Here is a 26,187-nt window from a genome sequence, read left to right as displayed (position 1 = left end):
CCTCCACCCCCAAAATCAGGCCCTGGTTTCTCCCTCTTCCTTTTTTGTTGTTTGCACTGGGGATGGAACCTGGGGCCTGACGGCCGGCCGCGCCCCGCCCAGCCCTGTTTTGTACTTAGAGACAGGGCCTCGCTGAGCTGCTTAGCACCTCTCCATCATCCTCCTGCCTCCGCCTCCCCAGCCGCCCGGATGACAGGCGTGGTCACTGCGCCTGGCCAGATGGTCAGCGCGCCCACGAGAGAGGCCCAGCCTCACCAGAGATCCAGAAAACGTGGGGCATTGCCTCCCACTGACCCCCTGTGTCTCCCTGCCTGTCTCAGGACCCACCTTCCATGAGACAGAGGAGGAAACCAGGCTGCCCCTTCAACCCTTGGACGTGAGTGTCCAAGCTGGTTGGTCACCAGCTCTGTCTCACATGGTGAGGGACACAGCCAGCTGCGCTTGTGCCCCTGCAGCTGACCCCCATCTCTGCGGGCCCAACCTACCACGGATCGAAAACATTTGACAAGAACCGCGTCTGTTCCAAGCATCTTTCCCTCGCCACCCGACGGGACAGTACAGGGTGCCGTGTACGGTCTGTTGGGCCCCCGGCAAGCCCAGGGACAGCCCGGCAGTGGGAGGAGTGAGCAGGTTGCAAATACCGCAGCTCTGTGCTCAGGGGACAGGGCCATCTCCAGCTTGGGCGTCCAGGGGCAAGAGGACGGGAGCCAGTTCCCAGAAGATGCCCAGGGTCCGTTCATGGGAGGAGTCCCCTCGTCCTTACACTGGGTTCGCGCTTCTTCCACCCTGGGATATTCCCAGGAGGCAAAATGACCAGCCGACGTGTAAGGTCCAGCCTTACAAGAGCCGGAGAAAGAGGGACAGGATTCAGAACGCACAGTGCTCTGGCACTCATCAAAGTCAGCAAAGATGTTTAAACTGATAAAACCCCATGCTGGTGAGGATGTGGTGAAACCGGCATTTCCAAAACTGCTTAGAGGTAAGTGTGGGCATGGGCTGGCAGAGCCATTTGACTTGCGTGGCACAGGCGAAGGCAGGCCCAGGCGGCACTGTCCAGCTCCCAAGAGTCTTCCCTAAACTCGGAAAAGGCAAGGATGCCCTAAAGATGTTCCTTGTCATATACTCTCAGAAATTGAAATGAATCCGCGTTCTCTGTCTGAAAAATGGTCCCTCTGCGCTGTTTCAGTCACCTGACCACGCCTTATGAAGACCTGGGCCGCGGACGCAGTGTTCCTGTTGACACTCCATGTCCCTCTCTGTGTTTTGTGCCTTAAGAGGGACTTTTTTTTAAAACCTCCAAGAGTCAGTTTTGACCCTGTGAAGAGAGCTCTGAGCTGTGGTCACGGGGTGGTGCGGGGTCGTCACAGCCTTAGAAACCAGCGCAGGTCCGATAAGGAGAGGGCAGACGACATCAAAATGTGAAAAGGCTCATCACAAAAGGCAGAGCGGGCGGTCAGCAGGAACGTGAGGGGCCCAGCCTCACCAGAGGCCGAGAAGATGGGCAACGAGATCCCGGCGGGGCCTCCACTTGCTCCCCTCTCACTGGCCCCATGTGTCCCCCGATGTCAGGGTGGAGCCGTGGGTGCCCAAAGGACTTCCACACACGGCCACTTGGAAAAACGGACGACGACCCCAGCACTGGCCAGTCACGGGCCTCGGGACCCAGGCCTCGGGACCCAGCCTCTCCTCACTGCCCCGGAAGCTGACCGGAGCCCATCTGGAGGGAGGGAGAAGTGCACTGTGGGAAGCTCACCAGCCGGGGCCACCGAGAGGACGAGCCGGGCTGGCCACTCAGGGAGAGCCACGATCGGAGCAGCACTCGGGGTGCCCACCTGGTGGGGTCGGGTGCCCCGATCGCCCCATAGCGCATTTCCAGGTCTGCTCACAGGGCCACCGGCCCAGCACCTCGAGCCCCGTCCCTAGGTGACGTCCAGCCTGGTGGCCGTGGCGGGGGACGGTGCGTCTTGCTCCTGCGCAGCTGCCCCCGGGGCAGGGGTCCTGCTGGGGTCCCGCAGGCAGCAGGTGGGATCCCCGCAGAGGGCCGCGGGCGGCGTCCAGCAGGTTTTCTGGGGCACACAGTAGGTGCTCAGTAAGAACTGCCCAGGAGCCAGGCCACAGCAGCCACGGCCGGGAGGATGGAGCCCAGGGCCTCACTCCGGTGCCCAGCCGCAGGCCCCAGCCTCACTTCCAGGGAGAGGCACGGGGATGTGGCCTGGCCCGTGTCCTGGGCGTGGACGCCGGACCCTGGGGACCAAGCACGGAGACGTGGTGGCCTTCGATGGACGCCTTTGCCTTTAAAGGGTCCCACACAAGTGCTCCCCGGGCAGCTCCCGTGGCCACTGCCGTGGAGGAGCGAGGACCCCAAAGGCCGAGTCTGACGTTGGCCCAGAGGGACCCGGCGAGCCGCCCCGGGCGCTCCGGCAGGAGGCGCTGGGCCTCTCTGCAGAGGCGGCCCCCACGGCCCCACAGCCCTGGTCACTTGCTGGTCACTTGCTGACCGTCCTGTGTGCTGCTGGCCCTGTGGGTCAGTGCAGGCTGCCAGGTCCACGCGGAGCGGCGGGAGGGCCATGTGCCCTGATGCTCGGTCACTTCTTCTCTTGGGAGCCTGTGGCGCCAGGCCCCAGAACTTGTCCCCTCGGTGCCGGTCACGTCCAGGCTGCGGGTCTGCGGCCGGAGTCCTTCACCCTCCAAGGATGGTGGGCGCCCCGGTTCTCAACCCTCCCGGGCTGTCCTCCGGGAGGCCGGGAGGCCCAGCCTTGGCACACTTGCCTGGGGGACTGTCCTCTGGGAGCCTGGGGCACGGAGAGGCCAGTGCGTCTGGTAGGAGCCTCCTGGGCCACGAGCTGTGGCCTCCCTTGGGTGAAGACCAGGAGGGCGGGGCCAGATCCTGCGCCGGAGCCTGACACTGGCTCCTGGGGAAGGTGCTAGACAGACGGGGAAGATGAGGCCCAGAGAGGTTGAGACACTTGCCCGGTGCCACACAGGAGGTGGTCAGCCGGGGACCTGGGTCTGGGCGAGTCGGCTCTCAGAGCTCGTCTCTGAACCCAGAGGCCTCACCTTCCAGTCCCACCTCCAGGGAAGAGGCAGGGAGGAAACAAGGGTGGGAGCGAGGACACGAGGACACGCAGGTGCTGGCACGTGGCTCTCCTGCTCTGCTCCTCCCGGCCTCTGTCGGGAGCGACCGTGATGGATGGGGGCAGGGGGTCCTCCAGCCACTGCCACCAACCTGGTGCTTCCTGGTGACTGCCCACCCGTCCCGGTCCTGGGAGGCCAGCAGTAGCGTCCCCGTGTCCGTGTCACAGAAGAGGAGCTGGAGGCCCCAGTGGTCTGAGCCCAACAGCAGGCCTTTCCCCGTTGGAGCAGAAGCTTCCGGAGCCAGTGGAGGAGGGTGGGGTTCCCGAGCTCGGCCAGCGGCACGTCCTTGCTCCCGCCTCTGCTCTGGCCTGGCTGGGGTCGGTCTCCTCAGGGCATGGGCCAGCCTCGCCTGGCATGGGGCTGGCACAAGCGGATCCGGAACCCGCAGGGAGGGTGCCCTTGGAGCTCCCCTTGGGGGAAGTCCTGTCATCGTCATCATGTGTAGGCCTCCTGCACGCGGCCAGGCTGCTCCCGCTGGGTGGCACCGCCAGTCTTTCTCACTTTGACACAGGGTCTCCCTCGGTGGCCCAGGCTGGCCTCGACCTTGCCGTCCTCCTGCCTCAGCCTCCTCGGGAGGCGAGACTGTTGACTCGTGGTTGTCTTGTGGCTGGGGGTGGAACCAGGGCCTCGCCCAGGCTGGACGGGCACTGCGCCCACCGGCTCGGGAGGGCAGGCCTCTTCACACGGCCTCTGGAGAGTCACCCAGAAAACCCACGTTTCAACAAGGACGGGCTCAGGTGGCTGGGCACCTTCGGCCTCAGCTCTGGGACCACAGCCTGGTCCCGGGGGCTCCTGACTGGGTGGGGAGCTGTGGAGGCCCGAGGCTGAGGCTGGGCCTCCACACAGGCCTCCGAGGGAAGAGGCTGCCCCTCTCTTCTAGGAGCACAGGGCTGGGTCCAGGGGCCGGCCTCCCGGCCTCCCCTCCCCGCCCAGGCCGCACAGCCCCCTTCCTGCCCCCAGCTGTCCCTGCCAGGGCTGGACTCCCTGGGGAACCCCCTCCCCCGCCCCGGGAGGAATCGCCTGGCAGCGGCCCACGTCCCGCCCTCGCCCCGCGGCCCCTGCCAAGCTGACGTGGCCAGACGTGGCCTGACGCGGCCTGACGTGGCCGCCCAGCCCGGCGCCTTGCCTCAGTTTCCCCGTGGGGAGGCCCGGGGCGGGGAGGTCCTGGAGGCTCGGCTCTCGGCCCGCCCCCCTGGCGGCTGCTGGGCTCTGGTGCCAGGAGAGGCCCAGCCATCGGGAGGGGGACAGGGCCCTCCCCGTCCCTGTCCTGGGCCTGTCCTCCAGCCGGGGAGGACCAGGGCCCGACATGTCTGTGCCACCGACTGTCTCACGGGGTCCCCAGGGCTCCCCCTCTGGGGCTCGGCCTCTGCCCCCCGCCCAGCAAGAGGGTGCGCCCCGGCTCCCAGGAGGGGCAGGGAGGGGGAGGGGAGGGGGAGGGGGAGGCCCGGGCTGCAGCTCTGGGACAGGGACTTCGGTAATCAGAGGGACTTTTTGTGAAGCCGTTTGTCAGCATTTATTGAGCACCTGCTGCATGCCAGGCACTGGGGCCGGGTCAGGGCGTGGAGGCCCAGTGCTGGGTGGTGGCCAGAACTGAGGGAGGACAGGGAGGCCCGCGGCTCTGGGAGGCAGGGCCTGGGGCAGGAGGAGCCTGGCCTCAGAGGCCAGCGAGGAGCCCGCGGCTGGAGCGGGGGAGAGCGAGGGGCCGGGCAGGTCAGGCAGGGCCCTGTGGGCTGCAGGGAGGACCTGGCTCTGACCCCAGGGACCACGGAGGGACCACGGAGGGACCACGGAGGGAGGCGGCAGGAGGGAGGCCGGGCTGGTGGGTGCTCCCAGGCGCCCTCTGGCGGCGGCGGGAGGACAGGCAGCGGGAGGCCAGACGGCAGGGGACCAGGCGGAGGGGCTGAGGCGAGCAGGCCGCCTGGACTGGACCAGGGGCAAGCCTGGCCACCTCCCTCAGCCTGGCCCCCTGCCAGGCGGCCTCACGGCCCGTCTGAGGAGGCCGGGGCTCTGGAGGCGAGGCTGGCTCCCACCCGCTCACATCTCTGTCCTGCCGGCCTCCTGCTGCCCTCGGACGCCCTCCCTGTGGCCACAGGCCCCGCAGGCCCCTCCCTGTCCCCTCTCCTCTGCCTCAGCCCCCAGCGCACCAGGCTTCTCTGTCCCCAGGGCCGGCAGGGGCTGTCCTCTAGGCTGGAGGCTGCGCTTCTCGGTGCCCCTGGGTGCCGTCCACCCGCGCCCTCGGCGCCCACACGCGGCAGGTGCTCAGCAGCTGGCCATCGAGACGCCCCCTGGACGTGCAGGCGTGACCTGGCCCCGACCAGGTGGGACCAAGGCGGAGGGAGGCGGGTCGGGGAGGGATCCTGGGCCAGGGCAGCTGGCTGGACTCTGGGGACCAGGGGACCCACCCGGTGCCCGTCTCTGGGCCCGACGGGCTCTGTCCTGGGAGCGCTGTGACCCCCTGGGACCTCCCGTTGGCGGGGACCGTCAGTGGTCCTGGTGCCCGGCCGAGCTGCTCTTCCTCCTTGGTGGCCCCCCGGGGCCAGGCCGTGGCACTGCCCGGGCCTCTGCCAGCTCCTGTGGCCCAGCCAGCATGGTGACTCCCCGCCTGCCGCAGGGTGCCCTGGGTCTCGCCGAGGGCTCCGCGCACAGTGGGTCTCCTGGCCTCCCCTCCGCCTTGTGGCCCCAGCCTTGGTGGGGACAGCAGCAGGCAGCTGGGCACGGCATGGCAGCCGGGGACGCAGCAGGTGGACCAACCCGGGCAGAGCAGGCTGGACGCCGGCCGGGCCATCCAGTGGGCAGCTGGGGTGGTGGCCCTCCCTGGGGACGGGCCTGGCTGGGGACAGGGGCGGGGCGGCAGGAGGGCCGGGCGCTGGGGTGCGGCACAGGAAGCCGCTGCGGGTGGAGCCGGGGCCTGGCTTCCGGCAGCCGAGGGGGAGTGGGGGAGGGTCTGCCCTGTGCCACCCTGTGCCACCCTGTGCCACACCAGTCCCGGGGAAGCAGACGCTCCCCGACGCCACCGTCCCCACCGCCCGCCTCTGCGGCCCCTGAGGGGACAGGGGCGTGGCCCAGTCCTGCGCATCTGCACCGTCTGGGGACCTGCCCCGGGGCCTGTCCCCAGCGCTCTGTGGGGGTCAGTGCGTCTGCCCCCTTGGGACTTGGGGACACTGTTGACAGGTGGGGAGATGAGGCAGGTGGCTGGCGCTGCTGGTGACAGTGAGGTTGTCACCCTTGGGCCACCAGGGGCCCTGCCGCTGGCCGAGGCGGACTCGGGTGGCTCCCTGCACCACAGCTGGGAGCTCGGGCAGCGCCGGGCGGCTGGGGCAGCGCAGGCCAGAGGGTGCCCTCCCCTGTGGTGCCGCCCAGGGCCACCCAGGGCCACCCAGGGCCACCTAGGACCACCCCAGGAACCACCTGGACCACCTGGACCACCCAGGACCACCCAAGACCACCCCGGACCACCCAGGGCCACCCCGGACCACCCGGAGACCACCCAGGACCACCCAGGGCCACCCAGGAACCACCATGTGGCCACCCAGGAACCACCATGTGGCCACCCAGGACCACCCGGGGACCCACGGGGCCCTGCAGCACCTCCGGGCTGTTTCCCACAACCTGGGGGGGGTCCAGGCCCCCAGTTCGGGGAGGAGGACACTGGGCTCAGGGCCAGGGCATGGGGGGAGCCTCCCTGGCCCTGCGGGTCCCTTGGTCAGGAGCCGGGTCAGCCCGGCCTGCAGCTGGACTCGGCCTGAGCCGTGGCTCCTGGCCCTGCTTGGTGGGCACACGGGGGGCCGGGCTGCAGGTGGCTTGGTCGCAGACCCCACATCCTCTGGAGCCCCCCACCCAGTCCCAGTGGCGGGTCCACTACAGAGTGACCGCTGGGGTGAGGCCAGAGAGGTGGGACAAGGAGAGGTGGTTTCCAGGACCAAGCGTCCTCCTGAGTGGGCCCTGGGTCCCCGAGGCCCCTCCCTGTCAGCCTCAGCACCCACCCCCAGCTGGACCCAGCTCAGAGGGCGTCCGCTGGGCGGGGGCAGGTGGGTCAGTCTGGGACCAGCTGGCAGACGTGCCCTCGGCCCCCAGCAGCTAACCGCCGCAGGCCAGCCCCAGACCTCGGCTCTCTCCGGGAAATGGGTTTGTGAGGCTGCGAGTTTGGAGTCTGGTACACAGTTGGTGTGAAGTAATCGCATGCCGTGGTTGGGCTGCAGGAGCTGGAATCAGGGCTCCACAGACTGTCAGTGGGGTGTCAGCCCCGGGCATCCCCATGGTAAGAGCGACCAGCGAGCCACGGTGGCCACACTGGGATGCCAGCCGCTCCGGAGGCTGAGGTCGGAGGATGGCAAGTTGGAGGCCAGCCTCAGCAGCTTAGAGAGATCCTGTCTCAAGTGGAAAGGGCTGGGCCACTCGGGGTGGGCAGCCCTGGGTTCCATCGTGGGCAGCAGGGGCTGGGCGGGGGCTGGGTGGCAGCGCTCGCCTGGTGCCCACCACTCCTCCCTGTGACCCTGCTTTATGACCTGTCTCCCTCCCTGGGGTCCCGGCAAGGCAGGGACAGGTGCCACGGGGTCTCCACCCCCAGGATGGCCAGAGCGCGGACGTGTCCCGGGGGGGGGGACGTGAGAGTGGCCCTCAGGAGAGTGGCCCGCGGGAGAGTGGCCCACGGGAGAGTGACCTGCAGGAGAGTGACCTGCGGGAGAGTGGCCTGCAGGGTAGTGGCCCGGGGGACAGCGCCCCGCTGCTTGGAGAAACAGCCCCCAGAGGGGTTCATTGTCCCCAAACCCCGGGGAGGCCGAGGCCCGGGGTCCCCAGAGCTGAGATTGAAGGTGGCCCTCCTTGGATTGACGCTGGCATTTGTGAGCCTGGGGACAAGGCCACCGAGGGTGGCCACACCTGCTCCCCTCCGGCCCCCTGCAGCCGTCCCGGGTGGCGGGGAGCAGCGGGGGCGGAGACTGCCCTGGCCACCGGCCGTGGGCGGCTGCGCTGTGCAGGGTGGACACCCCCGTCTCCATGGCCAGGACGGGACGCGCAGGGCCCTGCCACCCAGATGCCCACCTCTTCCCCTGACGCGTTAGTCCTGCGGCCAGCGACCGGCCAGCCACCCCGTCCCGGCCCCCGGCCCGGCCCCGGCCTGGCTCGGGCAGCCCGTGGCACGTGGCCTGGGGGCCTCAGTTTCCCTTCTCAGTGGAGGGAGGGTCCAGCCTCACCCACGGCATCTGGCAGGAGGGTGACCACGGCCACCAAACACCTCTGGAGCTCGGAGCCGCTGCCTGCGCGGCTGGAGCTGGCCCTGAGCCGGCCGGGGGAGGCAGAGGCTGGCCGCGGCCCAGGGAGGACGCCATCCCCGGTCCAGTCCAACAGAACCACCAGAGGACCGGGAAGTGGCCCCAGAGGGCACAGTACGGGGGTCCTGCCCCCGGCCCGCACCCAGGCCGGCAGATGTGAGGCCACAGCACCGGCCGGGGGGGCCCCAGGCCAGCAGCACAGGAGCCCTCAGCCCAGTGACCTCACACACAACAGAGGGGACCGAGGACCAGTGACGCCCAGGCTGCAGAGGGGACGGAGGGCCATGTGCTTTGCTGGTGGCAGCCAGGCCTGGGCAGGCCCTCTGGGAAGCAGTGTTGGGCCACCCAGCTGAAGCACACAGCTTCGCACGGTTGGACGGGCCACTTGTGCCCACGGAGAGACGGCGAGAGCATCCAGCAGCTCTGTCTAAGAGCCCACACCAGGGACCTGGTGGCCTCCGCCCGTGAGTACTCGGAAACCCAGGTGGCTCATGGGTGGAATATCACTCAGCCAGGAAGAAGGGCCACCTCCACGTGCAGCAGGTGTGTGGGTGGTGCGCCAGCAACGCGGTGTTCGGGTAACAATCCCCGAGACCTCAGAGCGTGGCAGGGTCTTCACAGAGGTCACCACATTAAAGCAAGGTCATTAGGGTAGGCCCTGACCCCACAGGACCTGGCCTTCAATGGGAAATCCAGACACAAATGCACAGCCACAGGTGCCGCGTGGACACTGGGCAGCGTCCAGAGGAACGCAGTCCAGCCAGGTGCAGCCACATCGGATCCCAGGCACTCTGGCCCAGGTGGGAGGCTGAGGCAGGAGGATGCAGGTTTGAGGCCAGCCTCGGCAACTTAATGAGACCCTGTCCTAAAATGAAAAGGGCCCAGAGGCGCAGCTCGGTGGCTAAGAGCTCATGGGCTCAGTCCCCGACAGGGACCCCGTTGGTTCTGCTCCAGGAGGGGCATCATCGTCGGCCACCCCTGTCCACGTGGCCTCGCACCACGCCCGAGGGGCCTCCCAGGCCTGGAGGGAACGGAGCTGGGCACCTGGGGCCTGCCTCCCGGCACCGAGCGGAAGCCGAGCCGAGCTTGGGACGGGCCTGGGCTGGGCAGGAGCCCGAGGGGCCTGGGGGGCTGCTGGGAAGTGGGGACGTCACTTGCTGCTCTCAGGGCTCTGGCTGGTGACAGTTCTCTGGGCTCCTGAGCCAGCGCCGGGCACCAGGACGCACCTGGGAGGGGAGCCGGCGCCCCTCTTGGCCACGCGCACGGGAACAGAGAAGTGATTCTCCAGGAGCCAACGTGACGCTGGAGGGTCCCAAGGGGCCCGGGAGCCCAGGGACAGGTGACAGGTGACTCGGGAAAGCAGCCCTGGGCCTGGAGGCCCGTCTCCCGGTCACGTGCTGCCCTCTGGTGGGGCCCACAGGCATCACGCCCGGCTGTCCGCAGCGACCAGCCCTCGGGGCTGCAGTGGGCCACCACGGGACAGTGGCCGACTGAAAGCCCCCTCCAGTCAGGCGGGTGGCCACGCCTTTGTCCCAGCAGCTCCGGAGGCCGAGGCAGGAGGACTGAGTTCAAAGCCAGCCTCAGCCACAGCGAGGCCCTGAGCACCTCCGCGGGCTGGCCGTCCTGCTCCTCCCCAGTTCCTCGCGCCACAGGCCTGGGCCAGCCTCCCGCACACTCGCAGCCTGGACCCAAGGTCTCGCCGCTGAGGCCAAAGAGCGGCCATCGTCACCAAGTCACTCAGAAAGACCAGGTGCCCACGAGGGTCCCCACCGTCTGCCTGCCGACTTCCTCACCGAGAGCGCGTCCCTGGCCCCACCCCACCCGCAGCACCCCAAGTGTCCTGGACACCGCCCAGTGTCCCCTGTGCGGTCACGGTCATCCTGCTAGAGTGGCCTCCGCCCCCAGCACGGTGCAGGAGAGGCCGTCGGCCCTTGGCAGCGGGGACGCAGCTCCAACCGGACCTTCTCTTTCTGGGGTAAAGTCAAGCTCCGTTTCTCAGTTCCTCCAACCATTTTTCTTTCTTTTCTGGGAGGGTTTGCTCATGTCCTTTGAGTCGTTTCAGTTGGTCTTTTCTTGTTGATTCGTAGACAATCTTTACATATTTGCTGACCAGAAAAAAAATCTGCAAGTACGTCCCAGATCCCCTCTCAGGTCCGCGCGGGGTCCCGGCCTCCGCCTCACGGACAGGCCCGGCTTTCCCTGGTCAAACCTCCCTGTCTTAGGGCTGTTGGGCTCCGGGCTGGCTACCAAGGCCTGCTCACCCTCACCCCCGGGTTTTCTCCCGGGGCTTGGAGTTTGACCTTTCGGCTCCCTGGACGGTGTCCACTGCTGGCCCCTTCGCCCTTGGTGATGCCGACGGGGGAAGACGGGCTTTCGTACCCACGGCTGGGAACTCAGAGCCCAGAGGGAGGCATGGGACGGTGACACCAGTGTCCACGGAGCCACATGACCGTAGCGCGCGGGCAGGGAACGGGAAAGAGCAGGAAAAGACCCTTCAGCAGGGGTTTCAGATGACCCTGGGGGACGTCCCCCCCCCGGGTGTCAGGGGCTCGCATGCTGCCCTCCAGGCTGCGCTGACCGGGGGCCACTGGACAGAGAGGCCGAGAGCCGCGGTGCAGTGCAGGGCCTGAGGTCCCCAGGGCGCCCGGGGGCCAGGCACCGCGGTCAGGGTGAGGAGCAGGGCGTCCCCCGCCACGTGCTCTTCCCAAACCCCGGTCCCCGGCCGAGCCAGGATGACGCTGGCCAGCCCAGAGGAGCCCGCGGGGATGTCAAGGCCACAAGGGGACGCGGGTGGAGAAGCTCAACTCATGACAAAACTCAGTGAAGGCTCGAGGTGGAGTCCAGGCTGACGTGGCTCCGGTTGACCTCAGTGAGTGGCAGCCAGGGCCGTGGGCCTCGGTCGGGGGACGCAGGGCGGTATACACGTCTAGGGCTGCACGTGGGGGCGCCTGGCCACCCCCGTCGTGTTGCAGGTTTCACTAGGGACAGGGCCTCACGGAGCTGCTCAGGGCCTCGAGGTGGCCGAGGCTGGCTTTGACCTCGTCCTCCTGCCCCAGCCTCCCGCCGGTCAGTTCCGCTGCATCTCAGCTGAGCGGAAGGCGCCCCAGAGGTCCGCCTGGGCCGCGGCCGGCGGCAGGGATTCTCTGGGACCGGACTCTTCTCCAGGTCGGGGCCCTGAGACTCGGGCCTGAGCCGGCGTCCATCACCAAGCCCTGGAGAGCCGGGTCCCGCCCAGCCACGGCCACGCGCCTGTCCCCGAGAGTCAGCCGTCCTCCCCCATGGGCTCCTTTATTTGGCGCCCAGGGTCTACCACGCCCTCTGACACTGAGCGCTGGGGACCACAGGAGGAGAGAAGTCGCAGCCCCTCGGGGCCACTGTCACACGTCCCTGTCACACGAGGAGCAGGCGGGCACAGACAGGCAGGGCAGGACCGCTCGTCGGGGAGCCAGGCCCGGTGCCACCAGAGCCGCGGACGGCCTTCCCCAGGACTGGACAGGTGTCCATGTGCCAGGCCACTGGGGAGGGGCAGCTCCCACAGAGGACCTGGGGCAGGACTGAGCCCGGGGGACGCAGCGAGGGACCCGGGTGACTGAAGCAGGCGAGCGAGGGGAGAGGGAGAGCAGGCAGGGGACCGGCAGGTCACTCGGGTCCATGGGCTGGGGGAGGGCGGGACCTGGGGCCGCGGGTGAGGACGGTGCCCACCGGCGCCCCCTGGCGGCTGATGCGGGGGTCAGGGGAGCGGACGGCGGCACCAGGCAGCGGGCGGCCAGCATCCAGGTGGCCACGACCAGGTGGCAGGCCAGCTCCTCTCCCTCCTGGGGCCTCGGTGACCCCGCCCTGAAGCGGGTGGACGCCTGGCCAGCGCTATGGCTTCCTGGGGCACTAGTCTCAGTGGCCAGCACGGTGACCACCAGCCACCCACAGGCCACAGGCTCCGGGGCGGGGTCACTGTCCCCCCACAGGTGAGCAGACCGCGCAGGGAGCCAGGGCGCCGCTGAGCGCCTGGAGGGTGGCCCCGTCCGGGCAGGGCTCCGTGGAGGTGGCGTCCTGAGGACGAGGCCTGGCGGGAGCCACGGGCGCCCTGAGGGGAGACAGCTGCCCAGGGAGGGGACTGCATGGCCAGGGCCTGGGCGGCAGCCCCGGGGGCAAGGGCCCAGTGTCCCTCCCGAGAGCCGCGGTCACTGTTCTCCTGGCCCAATCCCTCCCCGACTGCCACCACCTTGCTCCACCCCGGAGCCCCTGTCCCCAGACGGGCCACCAGAGTGGGTGGCTCAGCGCGACCCGGCCCCCAGCGGCCTCCAGCTGGGAACAATCCGTGGAGAGGGGTCATTAAGCCAGCGGTGGCCACAGGGCACAGGCACCGCTTTAATTTTCCACTGATTTGTCTGCGGTGGGTCCCGGGGCTCAGCCTGTGTGGGCCGAGGGGCGGTGTCAGGTCCCCAGGCCGGGTGCCAGGCGGCGGGCAGGGGACAGGGCTGGGCGGGGGGGGCAGGAAGGGGTCAGCTCCTCAAAGTCCTCTACCTGGTCCTGGAGTGGGCCTCCCCAGGGCTGAGCTGGGCCCCTTGCCTTGAAGGACGTGGGACGGTGCCACTGTCTGAGCCGCCACCTACCCACCCAGCCACCCGGCCGTCCACCCACCCTCCACCCGCCCACACCCATCCACTCCTCCACCTGTCCATCCACCCATCCGTCCACCCATCTGTCCACCCAGCCATCCACCCACCTGTCCATCCACCCATCTGTCCATCCATCTGTCCACCCCTCCATCCACCCATCCATCCACTCATCCACCTGTCCATCCACCCTCTGTCGTCCATCTGTCCACCCATCCATCCATTTGTCCACCCATTCGTCCACCCACCCATCTGTCCGTCCACCCATCCGTCCACCCATCCGTCCACCCATCCGTCCACCCATCTGTCCACCCATCCGTCCACCCATCTGTCCACCCATCTGCTCTTCCGCCCTGTCCCCATCTCGGGTCCAGCTCCACTGCCTCCCTGCCCCCGAGTTCAGGGTCCAGGGAAGGGCCTGCTCCCTGGTCCTCCCTCCCCTGCCCCCCGTCCTGCCCGCTCCAGTCTCCCGCCACTCCCTGCTGCCCTGAGGGAGGCCACCTCCACCACCTCTGCCACGCCTGGGCCACCTGGGCCACCTGGGCCACTCCTGGGTCACCTGGGCCACGCCTGGGCCACGCCTGGGTCACCAGGGCCACCTGGGCCACCTGGCCACACCTGGGCCACTCCTGGATCACCTGGGCCACACCTGGGCCACGCCTGGGTCACCTGGGTCACACCTGGGCCACTCCTGGGCCACACCTGGGTCACCTGGCCACCTGGGCCACCTGGGCCACACCGGCGCCACCTGGGCCACACCTGGGCCACCTGGGCCATGCCTGGGCCACACTGGGCCACCTGGGTCACACCTGGGCCACCTGGGTCACACCTGGGCCACACCTGGGCCATGCCTGGGCCACACTGGGCCACCTGGGCCACACCTGGGCCACGCCTGGGCCACCTGGGCCACGCCTGGGAGTCCCCCACTGCTCCTCCGAGCCTCCTGGGCCGGCCTCCTGTCCCGCAGGACTGGGCGGGCTGTGGCCTCCGCCCCCGCCCTGAGCTGCTGCCTTGGGCATCGGGCCCCTGCCCTGGGCCAGTCTGACTCGAGGACGAGGGTGACGTCCCGCCAGCCTGGCCACCTCCCGAGAGGCTGCCCCTTGCAGGCCTCAGGGTCCCCACCTGGAGACGGGGTGCTGCTCCCGCCCCGCAGGCAGCTGGGGAGCCGCAGTCCACGGTGACCAGGGGCTGCCCCCTCGGGGTCCCTGGGGCTCGTGTCCCCACCCTGGGGAAGGCGGCACCTGCCTGGGCCTGGGCTCCCGTCCCTGGGTGCTTCTAGAACGGGCACCGCCGGCCTTTGTCCTTCTGCGGGGCCAGCGGAGGGCAGGAAGACTTGTCATTTATCAGCCCTCGGAGAGGAGAGGCGAGCCCCAGGTGGGACACAAGAAGGGACTTCCAGAGGTCAGGAAAGTGTCGGGAGCCTGGAGCAGGTGACGGCTTGTGGGTGAGGCTGGTCTCAGCTGCGGTGGGTGGCGGCTCCAGCCCCTGCCTCCCTGCTGGTCTGGGGGTGAGGGTGAGGGACTCTGTCCTGGGCGCCCCTGACCCGCCCCCCGCCTCGCGGCCCGCCCTCCCTGCCCGCCGCGGCATTCCGGGCGCTGGGGAAGCATTCCGTGGTCACAGCAGACTGCCTGGCTCCTCGGCCTCAGATGTGGGCAGAGTGGGCGGCGGCTGGCGGGCGCAGGCGGGGGCCAGGGAGACGGGCGGGACCCCCGCCGCCCAGCGCCCTGCAGGGCGGGAGGCAGCGTGGAACTCACAGTCAGGCCTGGGGACCGCAGTGGGGCCTCCCGCCCCGAGCCCCCCATGGCCCAGGCTCCCGTGGCCCCGCCTACCTGCCTGCCCCTCGGCCCGCCCCTCGGCCACGGCTCCTCTGCCCCAGCCTCGCCTGCGCCTTGCCCAGCCTCAGAAGGCCAGGCTCTCCGCCCCAGGGCCTTTGCACGGCTGCTCTCTGCTGCAGGCCTCTGACCCTCTGCACCACCTCCTCTTCAGAGGCCCGGTCCCTGCGCCCCGCGTCCCACCCACCATCTGACTTCCTCACGCCCTCGTCCCTTGTGCCATCTCCTCGTCCCCGGGCTCATTGCCACTGACTATTCCCCTGCTGGGCCGCGAGACCAAGAAGGGCAGGGCCGGGTCTCCTGGGTTCACCGCGGACATGTAATAGGCACTCAGTGGATTGATGGAGCAACCACGGAAGTCCTGCTGGAATCTAACCACAATCTTTCCTGCTTTACACAGCTCCTGACCTGGGCAGGGGCCGACTCTGTGGACACCTCTGTGGCCACTGGTGCCCGCAGCCCGCCCACGCCTCCCATGTTCTACAGATAAGGAGACAGACGGGGGCCCGGGCACGTCCTTAACACGGGAGGGAGGCCGCTGAGGGGCCTCCAGGCCGGGCCTCCTGCCCTCCGGCCCTTCCTCGTGCAGGGGCCTGCGGGAGGGTCCTGGGGGCGCGTGGTGCCCAGGGGGGCAGAGCCCGCGGCTTCCCCAACGCGCACTCATCTCTCTCTGCCATTTTTTTTTTCTGGTTTTAACCGAAAATAAAGAGAAGGTTCCTGAGGCCGGCAGCCTCCCGGCCGGACAGCAGCCTCCCAGGGCCCGGCCTCCCGCCCACCCAGACCCCAGACCAGCCGGACCCTGCTCCTGGGGACCATGGTGTCCTGCCTCCGAGGAGCCTGGGGCCACCTGTCCACTCCACCAGAGGAGGGGATGGCCACCTGCACCTGAAGGCCACCGAGGTGCGGGCCCAGGCTGGCTCTGCCTTCGGCCTCCTTGGCCCCAGGGCAGCCTCTCCAGGGGACGGGGTGGAGGCCAGCCGCCTGGCCGCCCCAGCCCTGTCTCTGGGGCTCCTGGGGCCGGGCTCCTGGGGGTCAGGAGCTCGGGGCTGAGCCTGGGGCCAGCCGCCCCTCCCCAGGCTCCCTTCCTCCTCACAGGCCGCGGAGCCCCTCCCACCCCTTTCCTCTCTGGACACATTGCCATTGGCTGACCCGAGTGTCCGTCACCTCCCCGGTACTGGGGCTCCCACCTCAATTGATACAACCTTGGAGCTGAATAGGGAGGCGGCTCTCCTCGGCCCTCCGGGTCCTCTCTCCCACTGCCAACGCGGCCTTCACTAGCCGTGTGACCTGGAGCAGTCCCGCCACCTGCCCTTCTTCATGTGGAACCGCTGGCTTCCCCCAGACCCCACGGTGCCCGGGCTCCGCTGCCACGTCAGCCCCCCACCCCTTCTCCCCAGGAGCCCCAGGGACTGCAGAACGAGCAAGGCCCGTGGCTCCTGCGCCCTCGGGGTCAGTGCCAAGTCCTCCCTGCAGCCTCAGGGCCCCGCACGACCTGCCCTGTCCCCCCTCCCGCCCCCGTCCCAGCCCAGGCTCCTCCTCGCTGTGCCCCCAACAGGCCAGGCGCGTCCTGCCCCAGGGCCTTTGCACAGCGTGCCCTCTGCCTGGAGTGTGATGTCCTCTCCTCAGGGAAGCCATCCCACATCACCCAGAACCCCAGCCCTTCCCCGTCACCAAGACCCTCTTCCCGTCTCCCCAGAGCACAGTGCTCGGGGCCTCATCTCTCTTGGTCACTGCTGTGTCCTGGTGACAATGGGGCCTGGGACGCGGTACTCAGTCCGTGTTGACCCATGAGGAACAGAAAACGGAACCGGGGCGTGGCGCTCCTGGGGCCGGGAGTCTCTGTGCTCAGACCCTGGACACGTGGGCACAGGCCCGGTCACCCTCGGAGACACGGCGGCCACCAGGGGTCCCTGAGGTCAGGCGGAGCCACGTGTCCCTCTGAGGCCCGACTCTCCCCAGAACCCCCCGCGCCCGGGCCAGGAGGCCGCAGCTGTCCAGGCCCCATGCACCTCCCGGAGAGGGACCTGCAGGCCAGAGAGGGTGGCGCTGCCCCAAGGGCACACAGCGAGCTGGCGGCCCTGGGGTGCCGGGTCCAGCCCGCGTGTGAGACTGCAGATGGCCGCCGCGCCCCCCCGCGCCCCGCCGCTGGATGAAGTGATGGACACAGGGACAGAGGCGGCATGGGCTTCCAGGGCCCCAGACACGGACGTCCAGCCAGGCCCTGTCCCATCTTGCTCCTGGGGTCGCCCCGGAATTGCTTCTGCTCCATCCGCCTGGGTGCCTGCCCGCTCAGAGCCTGTGGCCTTGCCCCCGGAAGCTTCCAGAAGGAGCCAAATGTGGGGTGTGCCTGGCCCTCCCTGAGTGACCAGGCACCCGCTGCCCGCCGCCTTCCCCTGGTCCTTGCCCACCATCCAGGCCGGACGGAGAGGCGTCCCCCACCCGCTCTCTGGACACAGGACACAGAGATGGGCGCGTCTTGGCCAGGGTCACACAGCGCCCTGGCCCTCGCCTCCTGCCCTCAGCCTGGGTGCTGCCGGGCTCCCTGGGCCTCGCTGCCACAGGACTCCACCCCAGGACAGCGGGGGTCTCCCCCAAGTCCCCGCAGGTGGGCCAGGTGGGCAGGAGGCTGCCCGGGCGCCCGCGGTGACACCAGCGGGGGGTGGGGGGGCCCAGGTGCCAGGGCAGCTGGGACACACTTCCAGGGCTGAGGGGCCGACACCGCCTCCCTCTGCCTGCTGTCCCCTCCTGGCCACTCTGCCCAGCCCCGTCTCCCCCAGAGCCCCTGCCCAGGCGGGAGACCCAGGGTCCGAGCCGCCGCCGCCACTCACCATCCACCACATCTTGGCCGTCATGTCGTAGCACAGCTGCCACTTGACCGCGCTGTCCCCCGGCCGGCTGGACCCCGGGGGCCCCGGCACCTCCATCCTGGGCGGGCGGCGGGCGGCCCCGTCCCCTTATTCAGACAGAGCTGCGGGCTGCGCGGGCCGCCGGGCACCCAGGGACGGGCACCCGGCCTCCATGTGCCCCTCAGGAGGCTGGAGGAGGAGCCGGGCCAGGGGGGCAGCGGCAGGGCGGGCGCTGGCCCCAGGCCCGTCTCACCAAGTGGCCACCCACAGCCCCGGGAGCCCAGAGCAGGGCGGGCGCGCGTGCCCGGGCGCAGCTGGCACGGCGGCCCCAGTGTGGGCTGGTGGACGAGGCGCGGCGCTGATTGGAGACCCCCCATCCCCGGAAGCAGCCAGCGCTCCCCCCCCGCGGCCGGCTGCCGCCAAGGACCACAGGGCCGGGTGGGCGGAGGGAGCGGGCAGGCGGCCTCCTGGGCCAGGGCAGGACCCCAGGTTCATGGGGGACCGCGGGGAGTCTGGAGAGGGCACCCCAGGCGCTGCCCCGCAGGAGGACCGTGGGGGCCGGGTTTCGGGGGCAGAGCCCTCCCAGGGACCCAGCCTGGGTCAGTGCCCGGGCTCCTTGGGGCTCCCGCCCCCCCACAGGAGCAGCCCCGGGAAGGGTGGGCAGAGACGCAGGCCCCACGGAGGAGCCCCCCTCATCTGGTTTTCTTCTCCGACTTCTGAGACCGGCAGGGGCCTTTGAGTTCATTATTTAGTCATTGTGGTGCATTTGTGGACACCGAGCCTGTGTCCAAACTGGACAAAGGGCCCGTCACTGATCTGCGTGGGCTGGATGTCCTGGCCCTACACTGACAGCAGGCAGGACTAAAGAAAGACAGCAGGCAGGACTTCCCTGGGGAGGAAGTGCCCCTTGGCTGCGAAGCGGCTGGGAAGGCATCAGGCTGGACCTCCTTGGCCTCTGCCTGTCCATGTGGTGCTGGGGCTTCTTAGGGGTGGACGGACAGAACCAGATGTGTGGGGTGGCAAGTACAGGGCACCAATGGGGACCGGGGTGCATCCCAGGAATTTGCAGGCAAAGCGGGTGGCACACTGAGGACAGGGGACTCTGGCCTCGTCCCTCCGCTCAGCCCTGGGCCCTTCAGGAGGCCTCCAGGCTGCAGCGCTGTCCCTGCCTCCTCCCTCCACCCCTCATGGTCCCCCCGGCGGCTGGCTCCCCAGCTCCCGGCTTCCTGGTGGCAGTGGGCACCCCTGGGACTCGAGGCCTTGGTGGAAGCCCTCCGCCTGCCCTGGACGCCCTGGTCCTGGCATCAGCTCCTACGCACCCTTCAAAACCCAGTCCTCATGCTCCCCAGAGAGGTGGACAGAACCAGGGGAAACAGATGCAGATCAGGGGCAGGGACGAGGGACAGGGACGAGGGACAGAGACGAGGGACAGAGGGGCAGCCGCTGGGAAAGCCCAGAGACAGGAGGTGAGACCCGCAGCGGCACTGCCCACCACCCAGATCTCTCCCTGAGCCCTACTGGACAGCCCGGGAAGCCCCTGCCCCAGCCTGGGCACTGGGGGCTGAGGGTCCTCCCCCAGAGTCAGGGACTGCGAGGGGCAACGCCCAGGGCTGTGCCGTGCAGCAGTGGACACAGCGGCCATTGAGGAAGGGCGGGCCAGAGCAGCACCTACTGCGTGCCAGCCCTGACCAGAGCCGCCGGAGCCAGCACGGCCACCGTCCCCGGCACAGCCAGGACGAGCAGCCCAGGGCCGGGCGCGGCCCACCGTGCGGCTGGGGTCCACCCTCTGAGCTCGCTCGGGGCTGGGAGTTAGCCTCATGACGTCGGCCATGATCGAGGAGGTCAGGGCTGTCCTTGTCCCCATTTCAGAGAAGGGAACTGAGGCTCAGAGAGGGGAGGTGACCTGCCCAGGGCTGCGCGGGCTCTAGGGGAGCTGGTGTCCACCTCCTCAGCAGGCCCCTGGGTTTCCCCTGGAGGACGGGCTGTGGGCCGGGGGTTTCTGTCTGTCGCTGCGGCCCCCGGCACCTGGGGCGACCCTCTGAGGGGGGAGGAGGAGGGAAGCAGCCGCCGAGGTTTTGCAAACCTTCTCTACCGAGACAGACGGGCCTGGTCAGCGCGGGGGCGGGGCGGGGCCTCGGCTGGCCACGCCCCGGCGGCCTCCGCTCGCCCACGTGGAGGCCCTGCCCGTAGCTATAATTTGCCTGGTACCTTGTGGTCGCAGGAGGCAATTGCCCACAGATGTGCGGCTGGGGAGGCCTTCAGACGGCGGGTCAGGGCCGGGCCTTGGGGGGAGCAGGACTGGAGGTGGCCCTGGAGCCGGGCGGCGGGAGGCCTCGGGGGAGAGGGCAGCTCGGCCACTTCTCCACGCCAGGGAAGGGGCCCACGAGGCCTCGCCCCGTGACCGAACCTGCCCACAGCGGGGCCAGGGCGCTGGTGGGGGCTCCCACGCCACCCCACTTCCTGTCCCCCAATACCCAGAGCGGAGGGGCCAGGTCCTCGCGAGCCTCCGTTTCCCCAGCAACCTCTCTGGGCTGTCCCCACCGCGCCACCTCGTCCATCTGCGTCCACGGATCATGGACGCTTTCCTTCCAGCCCAGCCATTTGTTAAAAGGACTCAAATGGGCTTCAGGAGAAGGTCTACCCGGCCGCCGAGAGCCAGGTGCGGGAGCCTGCTCAGCCCCCACCGCGCAGAGCCCCCCGCCGCCGCCTCTTTCCCTGTGAAGGGACAGTGGCCTGGAGGGGTGTTGAGCGAGGAGCCCCAGAGCCGGGCTGACCCGCGCCGGGAGCTGGGAGGGCCGTGCCCTGTGCCGGTCACGAAGCAGCAACTCGTGATGACTCCTGGGGTGCGGGGAACGGGCAGGGCCCCAGCACCCAGCTGCACCCGCAGCCGGATGGACGTTCTTGAAGGCAGAAGAGGGGTTAAAAACCCCAAAACCAGCAGGGGGTGCGGGGGACAGAGGCACAGCTGCAGTCGAGGCTGCAGGAGGGGGTCCTGTGCTGAGCGGGCGGCGTCCACCCGAGCCCACACCTGGGAGGCGGGAAAACGGCTGAGGAACGGAACTGAGGGAGTCGAGACCAGCAGGCGCCAGGGTTTGGATCTTGAGTGTCCCCAAAGGCCTGTGAACTGGCCCCAGGTGGCGGTTTGGGGAGGGATGGAGCCTCCAGGAGGCAAGGCCCTTAGGGGATCGGGGACCCTGTCTCTTCCTCTCTTTTGGGTCCTGGTCTGCTCCCCGAGTGCTCTTCCAGGATGCACGGCCTCCCCACAGGCCAAAGCCACAGGCCGGCTGACCACGGGATGGAAATATCCAAGACCACAATGAAAATAAACCTTTTCTCTTTATTAGCTGCTTTTTTTCAGGTACTTGTTACAGTAACAGAAAGCTGGCTGATGCAGGGTTCAAGGTTGAGGGAATCAACACTGCTGAGCTGTCAACTTCTCCCCAAACTGACCCATAAATTCAGTGCAATTCTGATTAAAGGCTCAGCTCCGCGGTAGAGCACTTGCTCAGCATGTGTTGGGCCTGGGTTCCACCCAGAACCAGGAAAAAAGAACAAAATGGGAAGAGTCACCCTCCCTTATTCCACACTGACCACCAGTAACGCAGACCAAGAACCTGGCCCCTGTGCATGCCAGGGCAGGGTCAGTGGGGGGCCTGCAAACATGGCCCCTGCCTGTCTCTGTGAGCACAGTGTCACTGGGACGCAGCGTGGCCGTTCACTTGCTCTCCACACCGGCAGCTTTCAGGGCCCAGTGGGAGAGTGGCCCAGCGGCTGTGGCCTGCCCAGTAGGTTTCCTGTCTGGCTTCCGTCAGCTCTCAATCTAGACAGTGTGGCAGGGACCAAAGGATGGGCCCACCAGTTCCTGGGACAGAACCGAGTCGGGAACAGGCAGGCACAGGCACGGTCAGCAGAAGCCCCTACAGTGGCCAGTGAATCAAGGGGGACGGGAGGCTTCAACTCGCAGGCCTGGCCAGCCACGCACCACCTCGCCTCGCAGACCTAAAGACAGACAAACCACGGAACGTTACAGGGGAAAAGTCTCAGCCCGTGAAAGAAGGACGTGGTGGAGCAGGCTCTGTGCGGATCAGGAAGTCCACCCTGTGAAAGAGGAGGGAGACAGCCGCTCGCTCCACAGCTAACGAAGAGCCCGGATCCCGAGCACAGACAACTCGAGACTCACCAGGGAGGAGCGAGCCAGGTAAGGCGACCAGGTGGGCCAAGGGAGCAGAGGGAACTCCCAGGAGAGGGGCAGTGTGTCCCCAGCAGGGAGGCGAGTCCACTGCGCGACATCTGAATGGCTAAAGTCAAACTTAAGACCCGGCCATGCCGAGCGCTGGTGAGGACCTCGAGCTGTTGGGACCCTCGCACGTCACAGCATGGCACCGTCCCGGGCAAGGGCTCGGCCTCAGGCCTCACCCCGGCTCCGGCCCTGCCTGCTGCGTGGAAGGCCTCCTCTGACCCTTGGCCTCCACCCCCACCCTCTGCAGCCCTGCCTCCGCCCTGGAGACTCCTCTGGTAGGGACTCAGCTCTGTGACGTCTGCTGGGTTTGTTCCGCGGGGCAAGTTGCTCCCACGTTTGGGTCTTGTCTCCCCATCGGCACAGGGGACCCCACCGATGTGCCCTTTGCAGACTTTGTGGGTCATCAGATGTCCCAGAGCCAACGCTGTGTGCAGTGACCTTCATTCACCCACTCATTTATTTGTCAGACTTTTACTGAGCACCTACTGTATGCCAGTCTGTGCACTGAGCCCTAGGGACATAACAGGACCCAAAACAGACCCCCCTCCTGCCCTGGGGAACTCGGGTCAATGGGGGATGGACGCACAGTCGTGCTCACCTGAGGCCTCTGCTGGGTTCCGCTGCGGGTGGAGAGCAGGACAGTGGAGCCGGCTGTCCAGGTGAGCTGGGCAGGACCGCCCGTAATGAGGGTGAAGAGATGGAGCTGACCGAGGAGGAGGGGTCCGGGGGCCGCGTGCCCCAACGTGGAGGCCAGGGCTGCGAGCACTGATGGCCTGAGAAGCACCTACTCGGAGAAGTCGGGTGGGTTCGCGGACTGGCGGCTGAACTCCTGTGACACTGTGATGAAGGGGGACCATCGGGCCTAGAAAGACCAGGCCTGCCCCCCTGTGGACTGGCTTCTAAAGGAAGCCAGACTGGAAAGCTCCCTCCACTCCCATCCACCCGGCCCGCACCGCACGGGTCCCTCTGTCCAGGGCTCGGAGCTGTCCGGGACCCCCGGTGCTGAAGTCCAGGCTGGGACAAAGTGCCTGACGGGGCCACGAGGCTCGACTCGCACCCCTGGATCGCACCCAGGAGGGCAAAACTGTTCAAGCGTCATTGCTCTGCGCTGGTTTCCGAGCCTGGACCCCAACCCGCCTCTTGGCGCTGTGCAAGCTGAGGCCACCGAGAATCCGGAGACTCCTGTCCAGCCTCCTGTTTGAGAAGTTACTGCGCCTTTAAGGCGTCACTCCTGGCATCACCGTCACCTGGGCTCTGAAGGGTTCAGACTGTGGATTGGCTGACGGCTCATGAATATGTAGATCACACGGGGCGGGGCAGAGAGGGGGCTGGAGGCGGGGCGCGCAGGCCTGGCGCGGGGGGCGTGGTCAGGGGGTTGGTACAGTTTGTTCCCTGCAGGACCCACCAGAGCCCCTAGCACACACAGTCGGTGGTTAATGAATGCGTACTGACACTTGAGGTCAGTAGGAGTAATGTCCCAGAATTCACTTCTGACTCGAGGAGGCCCTATTTTCGCCCTGTAATATTTAGGGCTGTTTTTCGCGGCGTTCCCTGTGATCTGCCCTAATTCTGGACGTGCACTGTCACCAGCCCCGTCCTACAGACGGGGACCAGGCAGGAAGGTCCACGGGCAGAAAGGCCAGGTCGCTCGGCAGATCTGGGGGCCGGGCCTCCCGCCCTGTTTCTTACTCCGGCCCCGCGTGCCCGGCTTCCAGGCTCTGTGCAGCCCAAAGGCGAGCCAGGGCCTAGGAAATGCCCACCTGTTGGCCAGGTGGTCCCTGTGCCTGGAAGGCCACTGGGTCTGTTCCGGTCCAGCATCCGGGAGCCGCAGGGGGGAAGCCAAGGGCTCCTGGCCAGGGGAGGGAGAGGACGGGCGCAACGGGTGGACACGCGGCGCCCGCGCTGCAGGCTTCGGGGGATGCGCACACAAGTTCGGACGAGGTACCTTTTGAACCCGGGACAGAAACCAGGCGGAGTCACCCACCGAGGCCGCTCTGGACGCCGCGTAGGTCTCTGCTGCCCCCTGCTGGTGGTCCGGGCGAAGCGTCCGGAGAGTGAATTTTGAAGGAGTTTCCTGGCTCTGCCGGACGGGTCCAGACCCGGGAGGGCTTCGTGTTAACCCGGTTTCCAGAGGGAAACAGCTCAGACGACTTCGCTGCTTGTCCAAGCCGCTGCCAAGCGTCAAATCGGACTCGAACCCGGAACAGCCTGGTCTGGACGCGAGCGCTGTGCCTTTGGTGCATGTGGCGGGCTGGGGCAGCTGGGCTCCAGGGTGGAGGCCCTCTAGCGCCGCTCTGGCCTGCCTGAGGACCAGCGGGACAGCTCTGCAGCCTGAGCCCTCCATTTTGTCGCCCCCACCTGTGAACTAGGTCCCATTGTGGCCCTGGCCATTCCGAGGCCACCCTGAGGCTCTTGGGTCTGGGTGGAACCAGCCCTTGCCCGCTGCCCGCCTCCCTCCCATTCCCTGCTCCACAGACCTTCTGGGCAAACTGAGGGGATCTGGACACACCAAGGGTTAAAGTCCCCGCTGCCCCAGGTGTGACCGCCACCTGGTGACCACTCAGATGTTTTTCTTCTTCCACAAAGCAGTGCCTGTGCCCCAGGAGCCAAGGGTTCACAGAGGTTCCTGTCCCAGGTGAGGTCTCCCTGGTGTGTGGCTCTGGTGGCCTCTGATCCCCTCCAGGCGAAACATCCTGCCCCCCTCAGTTTCTGTGGCATCCCCTCTCCTCGAGCCCCCCACTGTGGGGGGAGAAGGCTGCCATGTGATGGGGAAGCCCAAGCAGCACTGTGGAGCCTCCCTCTGCCCACAGCCGCGTGGAGGAGGCAGCTGGGCAGCAGCTGTCCCAGCCCCAGGCACCTGCAGGTGAGGAGACCTTGGCTGACCTGAGAGGCCCCAAGTCATTTGGCTGAGCCCTCCTGGGACTCCTGACCCACAAACGTGTGCGGGTCAGACAATGAAAGTGTGCTGTCTTAAGCTCTTGGATTTGCAGGGGTGACCTGGGACACAGTGACAGCTAGCTGGCCTGTGTTGTGCCAGGTAGCCTGTCCCCCAGAAGGACACATGTCACCAGCCCGCGGTGGCTGGTGGGGGCTGCTTTCTCGGGCGAGGTCTTGGCCCCTTGGGGTGAGGCGGGCTCTTCACGGCTCCCCTCTCCCCTGGGGTCCTGAACCTGGGCCTGGCGGGTCTTCCCCCGCATCCTGTGGGGACAGTGGCAGCCCTGCTCACGCTGTGAACCCACTCAGAGGCTGTGTGGGGAGGGTCCTGCTCATTGGCTTTCCCCCGCCGGTGGCCTAAAGGACGCCCCAGAACGGTACTCGAGGAGGGAAGGTTTGCTGAGGCTCGCGGTTTCGGAGGTCTCAGTCCAGGGAGGGCGGCGGGGGAGGCGGCTGACAGGGAGCAGAGGGCGAGCCTCCACTCTCCAGATACAAAACCCACACCCACAGCTGCCCCCAGCCGCCCCCGGCCACCGCCCCGTTACTCCACCAGGGATGGACTCAGGGATCAGGTGAGGGCTGGGGCCCGGTCTCCTCAAAACCTCTTCATGGCCTCACCCACGAGCCTCGGGGGCCACGCCCCCCCGCCATAACAAGGGCGCACGCTCTCAACACGGAAGGTGGGACTTAGATTTCAAAGCCCAAAGTGGACTGGGACAGGAGCGCTCGGAAGCCAGTCTACACCGGCCAGCAGCTGGGACCAGGCAGAGGGCCTGGGGTCAGCGGCCGCTGCGCAGTCTCAGGCAGGGCCCGCCTTCTCTGGACCCCGTGTCCTAGTGTTGTCAGCAGGACATTCCTCCAGGGGTCGTGGCAGGTAGATGAGTTACTCCCCTACACCTTGGCCCAGGGTGGCCGGTTGGGCTCTCTGCCATGAGGACAGGGGGTGACTGAGCCCCTGAAAGGGGGCTCCGGGGACCAAGGAAGAAGGTCTGCCATCATCTGCATTTAAATATCCACACTGGCCACTGGCTGCTGTTGGACCATGCAGGCCAGAAACCATGCCTGGCAAACAGTAGGTGCATAATTGGTGCTTGGGAGGATAGTGTCCTCCAAACCTTTTCCAGCGGCCAGCTGATGCTCCGCCGGCGGCTCCCCGGCTACCCCAGACTCTCAGCATGTCCCCCAAGGCCTTCCACGGCCCCTCACCCCCAGGACAAGGCCCCGGCTGCCCACGACACTTAGATTCCCACCCTCGGCAGGATCTGGAATGGCCTTTTGAATTGGGGTGGCTGCTTTCTGGTCTCTCTCAGGGGGCAG

At 67.8% G+C, this 26,187-nt stretch overlaps 1 protein-coding gene across 1 annotated transcript; it reads right to left on the bottom strand.

The window, feature by feature from the left end:
* Positions 1–21,013: 21,013 nt before the first annotated feature.
* LOC120891624 (uncharacterized) lies at positions 21,014–26,110 on the bottom strand. The gene is made up of 3 exons (XM_040291135.2): positions 23,697–26,110; positions 22,535–22,773; positions 21,014–21,695 (listed from the first exon to the last, which is right to left on the bottom strand). The coding sequence occupies exons 1-3, from the start codon at positions 24,278–24,280 to the stop codon at positions 21,631–21,633; spliced, it is 888 nt and encodes a 295-aa protein (XP_040147069.2). The 5' UTR covers positions 24,281–26,110; the 3' UTR covers positions 21,014–21,630.
* Between the last annotated feature and the right edge of the window lie 77 nt (positions 26,111–26,187).

Source organism: Ictidomys tridecemlineatus, chromosome 2 (assembly GCF_052094955.1).
Source record: "Ictidomys tridecemlineatus isolate mIctTri1 chromosome 2, mIctTri1.hap1, whole genome shotgun sequence".
Taxonomy (NCBI): domain Eukaryota; kingdom Metazoa; phylum Chordata; class Mammalia; order Rodentia; family Sciuridae; genus Ictidomys; species Ictidomys tridecemlineatus.
The sequence above is the reverse complement of the archived record's forward strand: the minus strand, read 5'-3'. Positions and strand labels throughout refer to the sequence as shown.

Coding starts and splice junctions, on each gene's coding strand:
- LOC120891624 (XM_040291135.2), bottom strand. CDS start 24,280: ATGGAGGGCTCAGGCTGCAGAGCTGTCCCGCTGGTCCTCAGGCAGGCC. Junction 22,774..23,696: donor AGGGACCACCTGGCCAACAG/GTGGGCATTTCC, acceptor CCTTCATCACAG/TGTCACAGGAGTTCAGCCGC. Junction 21,696..22,534: donor GAACCCAGCAGAGGCCTCAG/GTGAGCACGACT, acceptor GTCTGTCTTTAG/GTCTGCGAGGCGAGGTGGTG.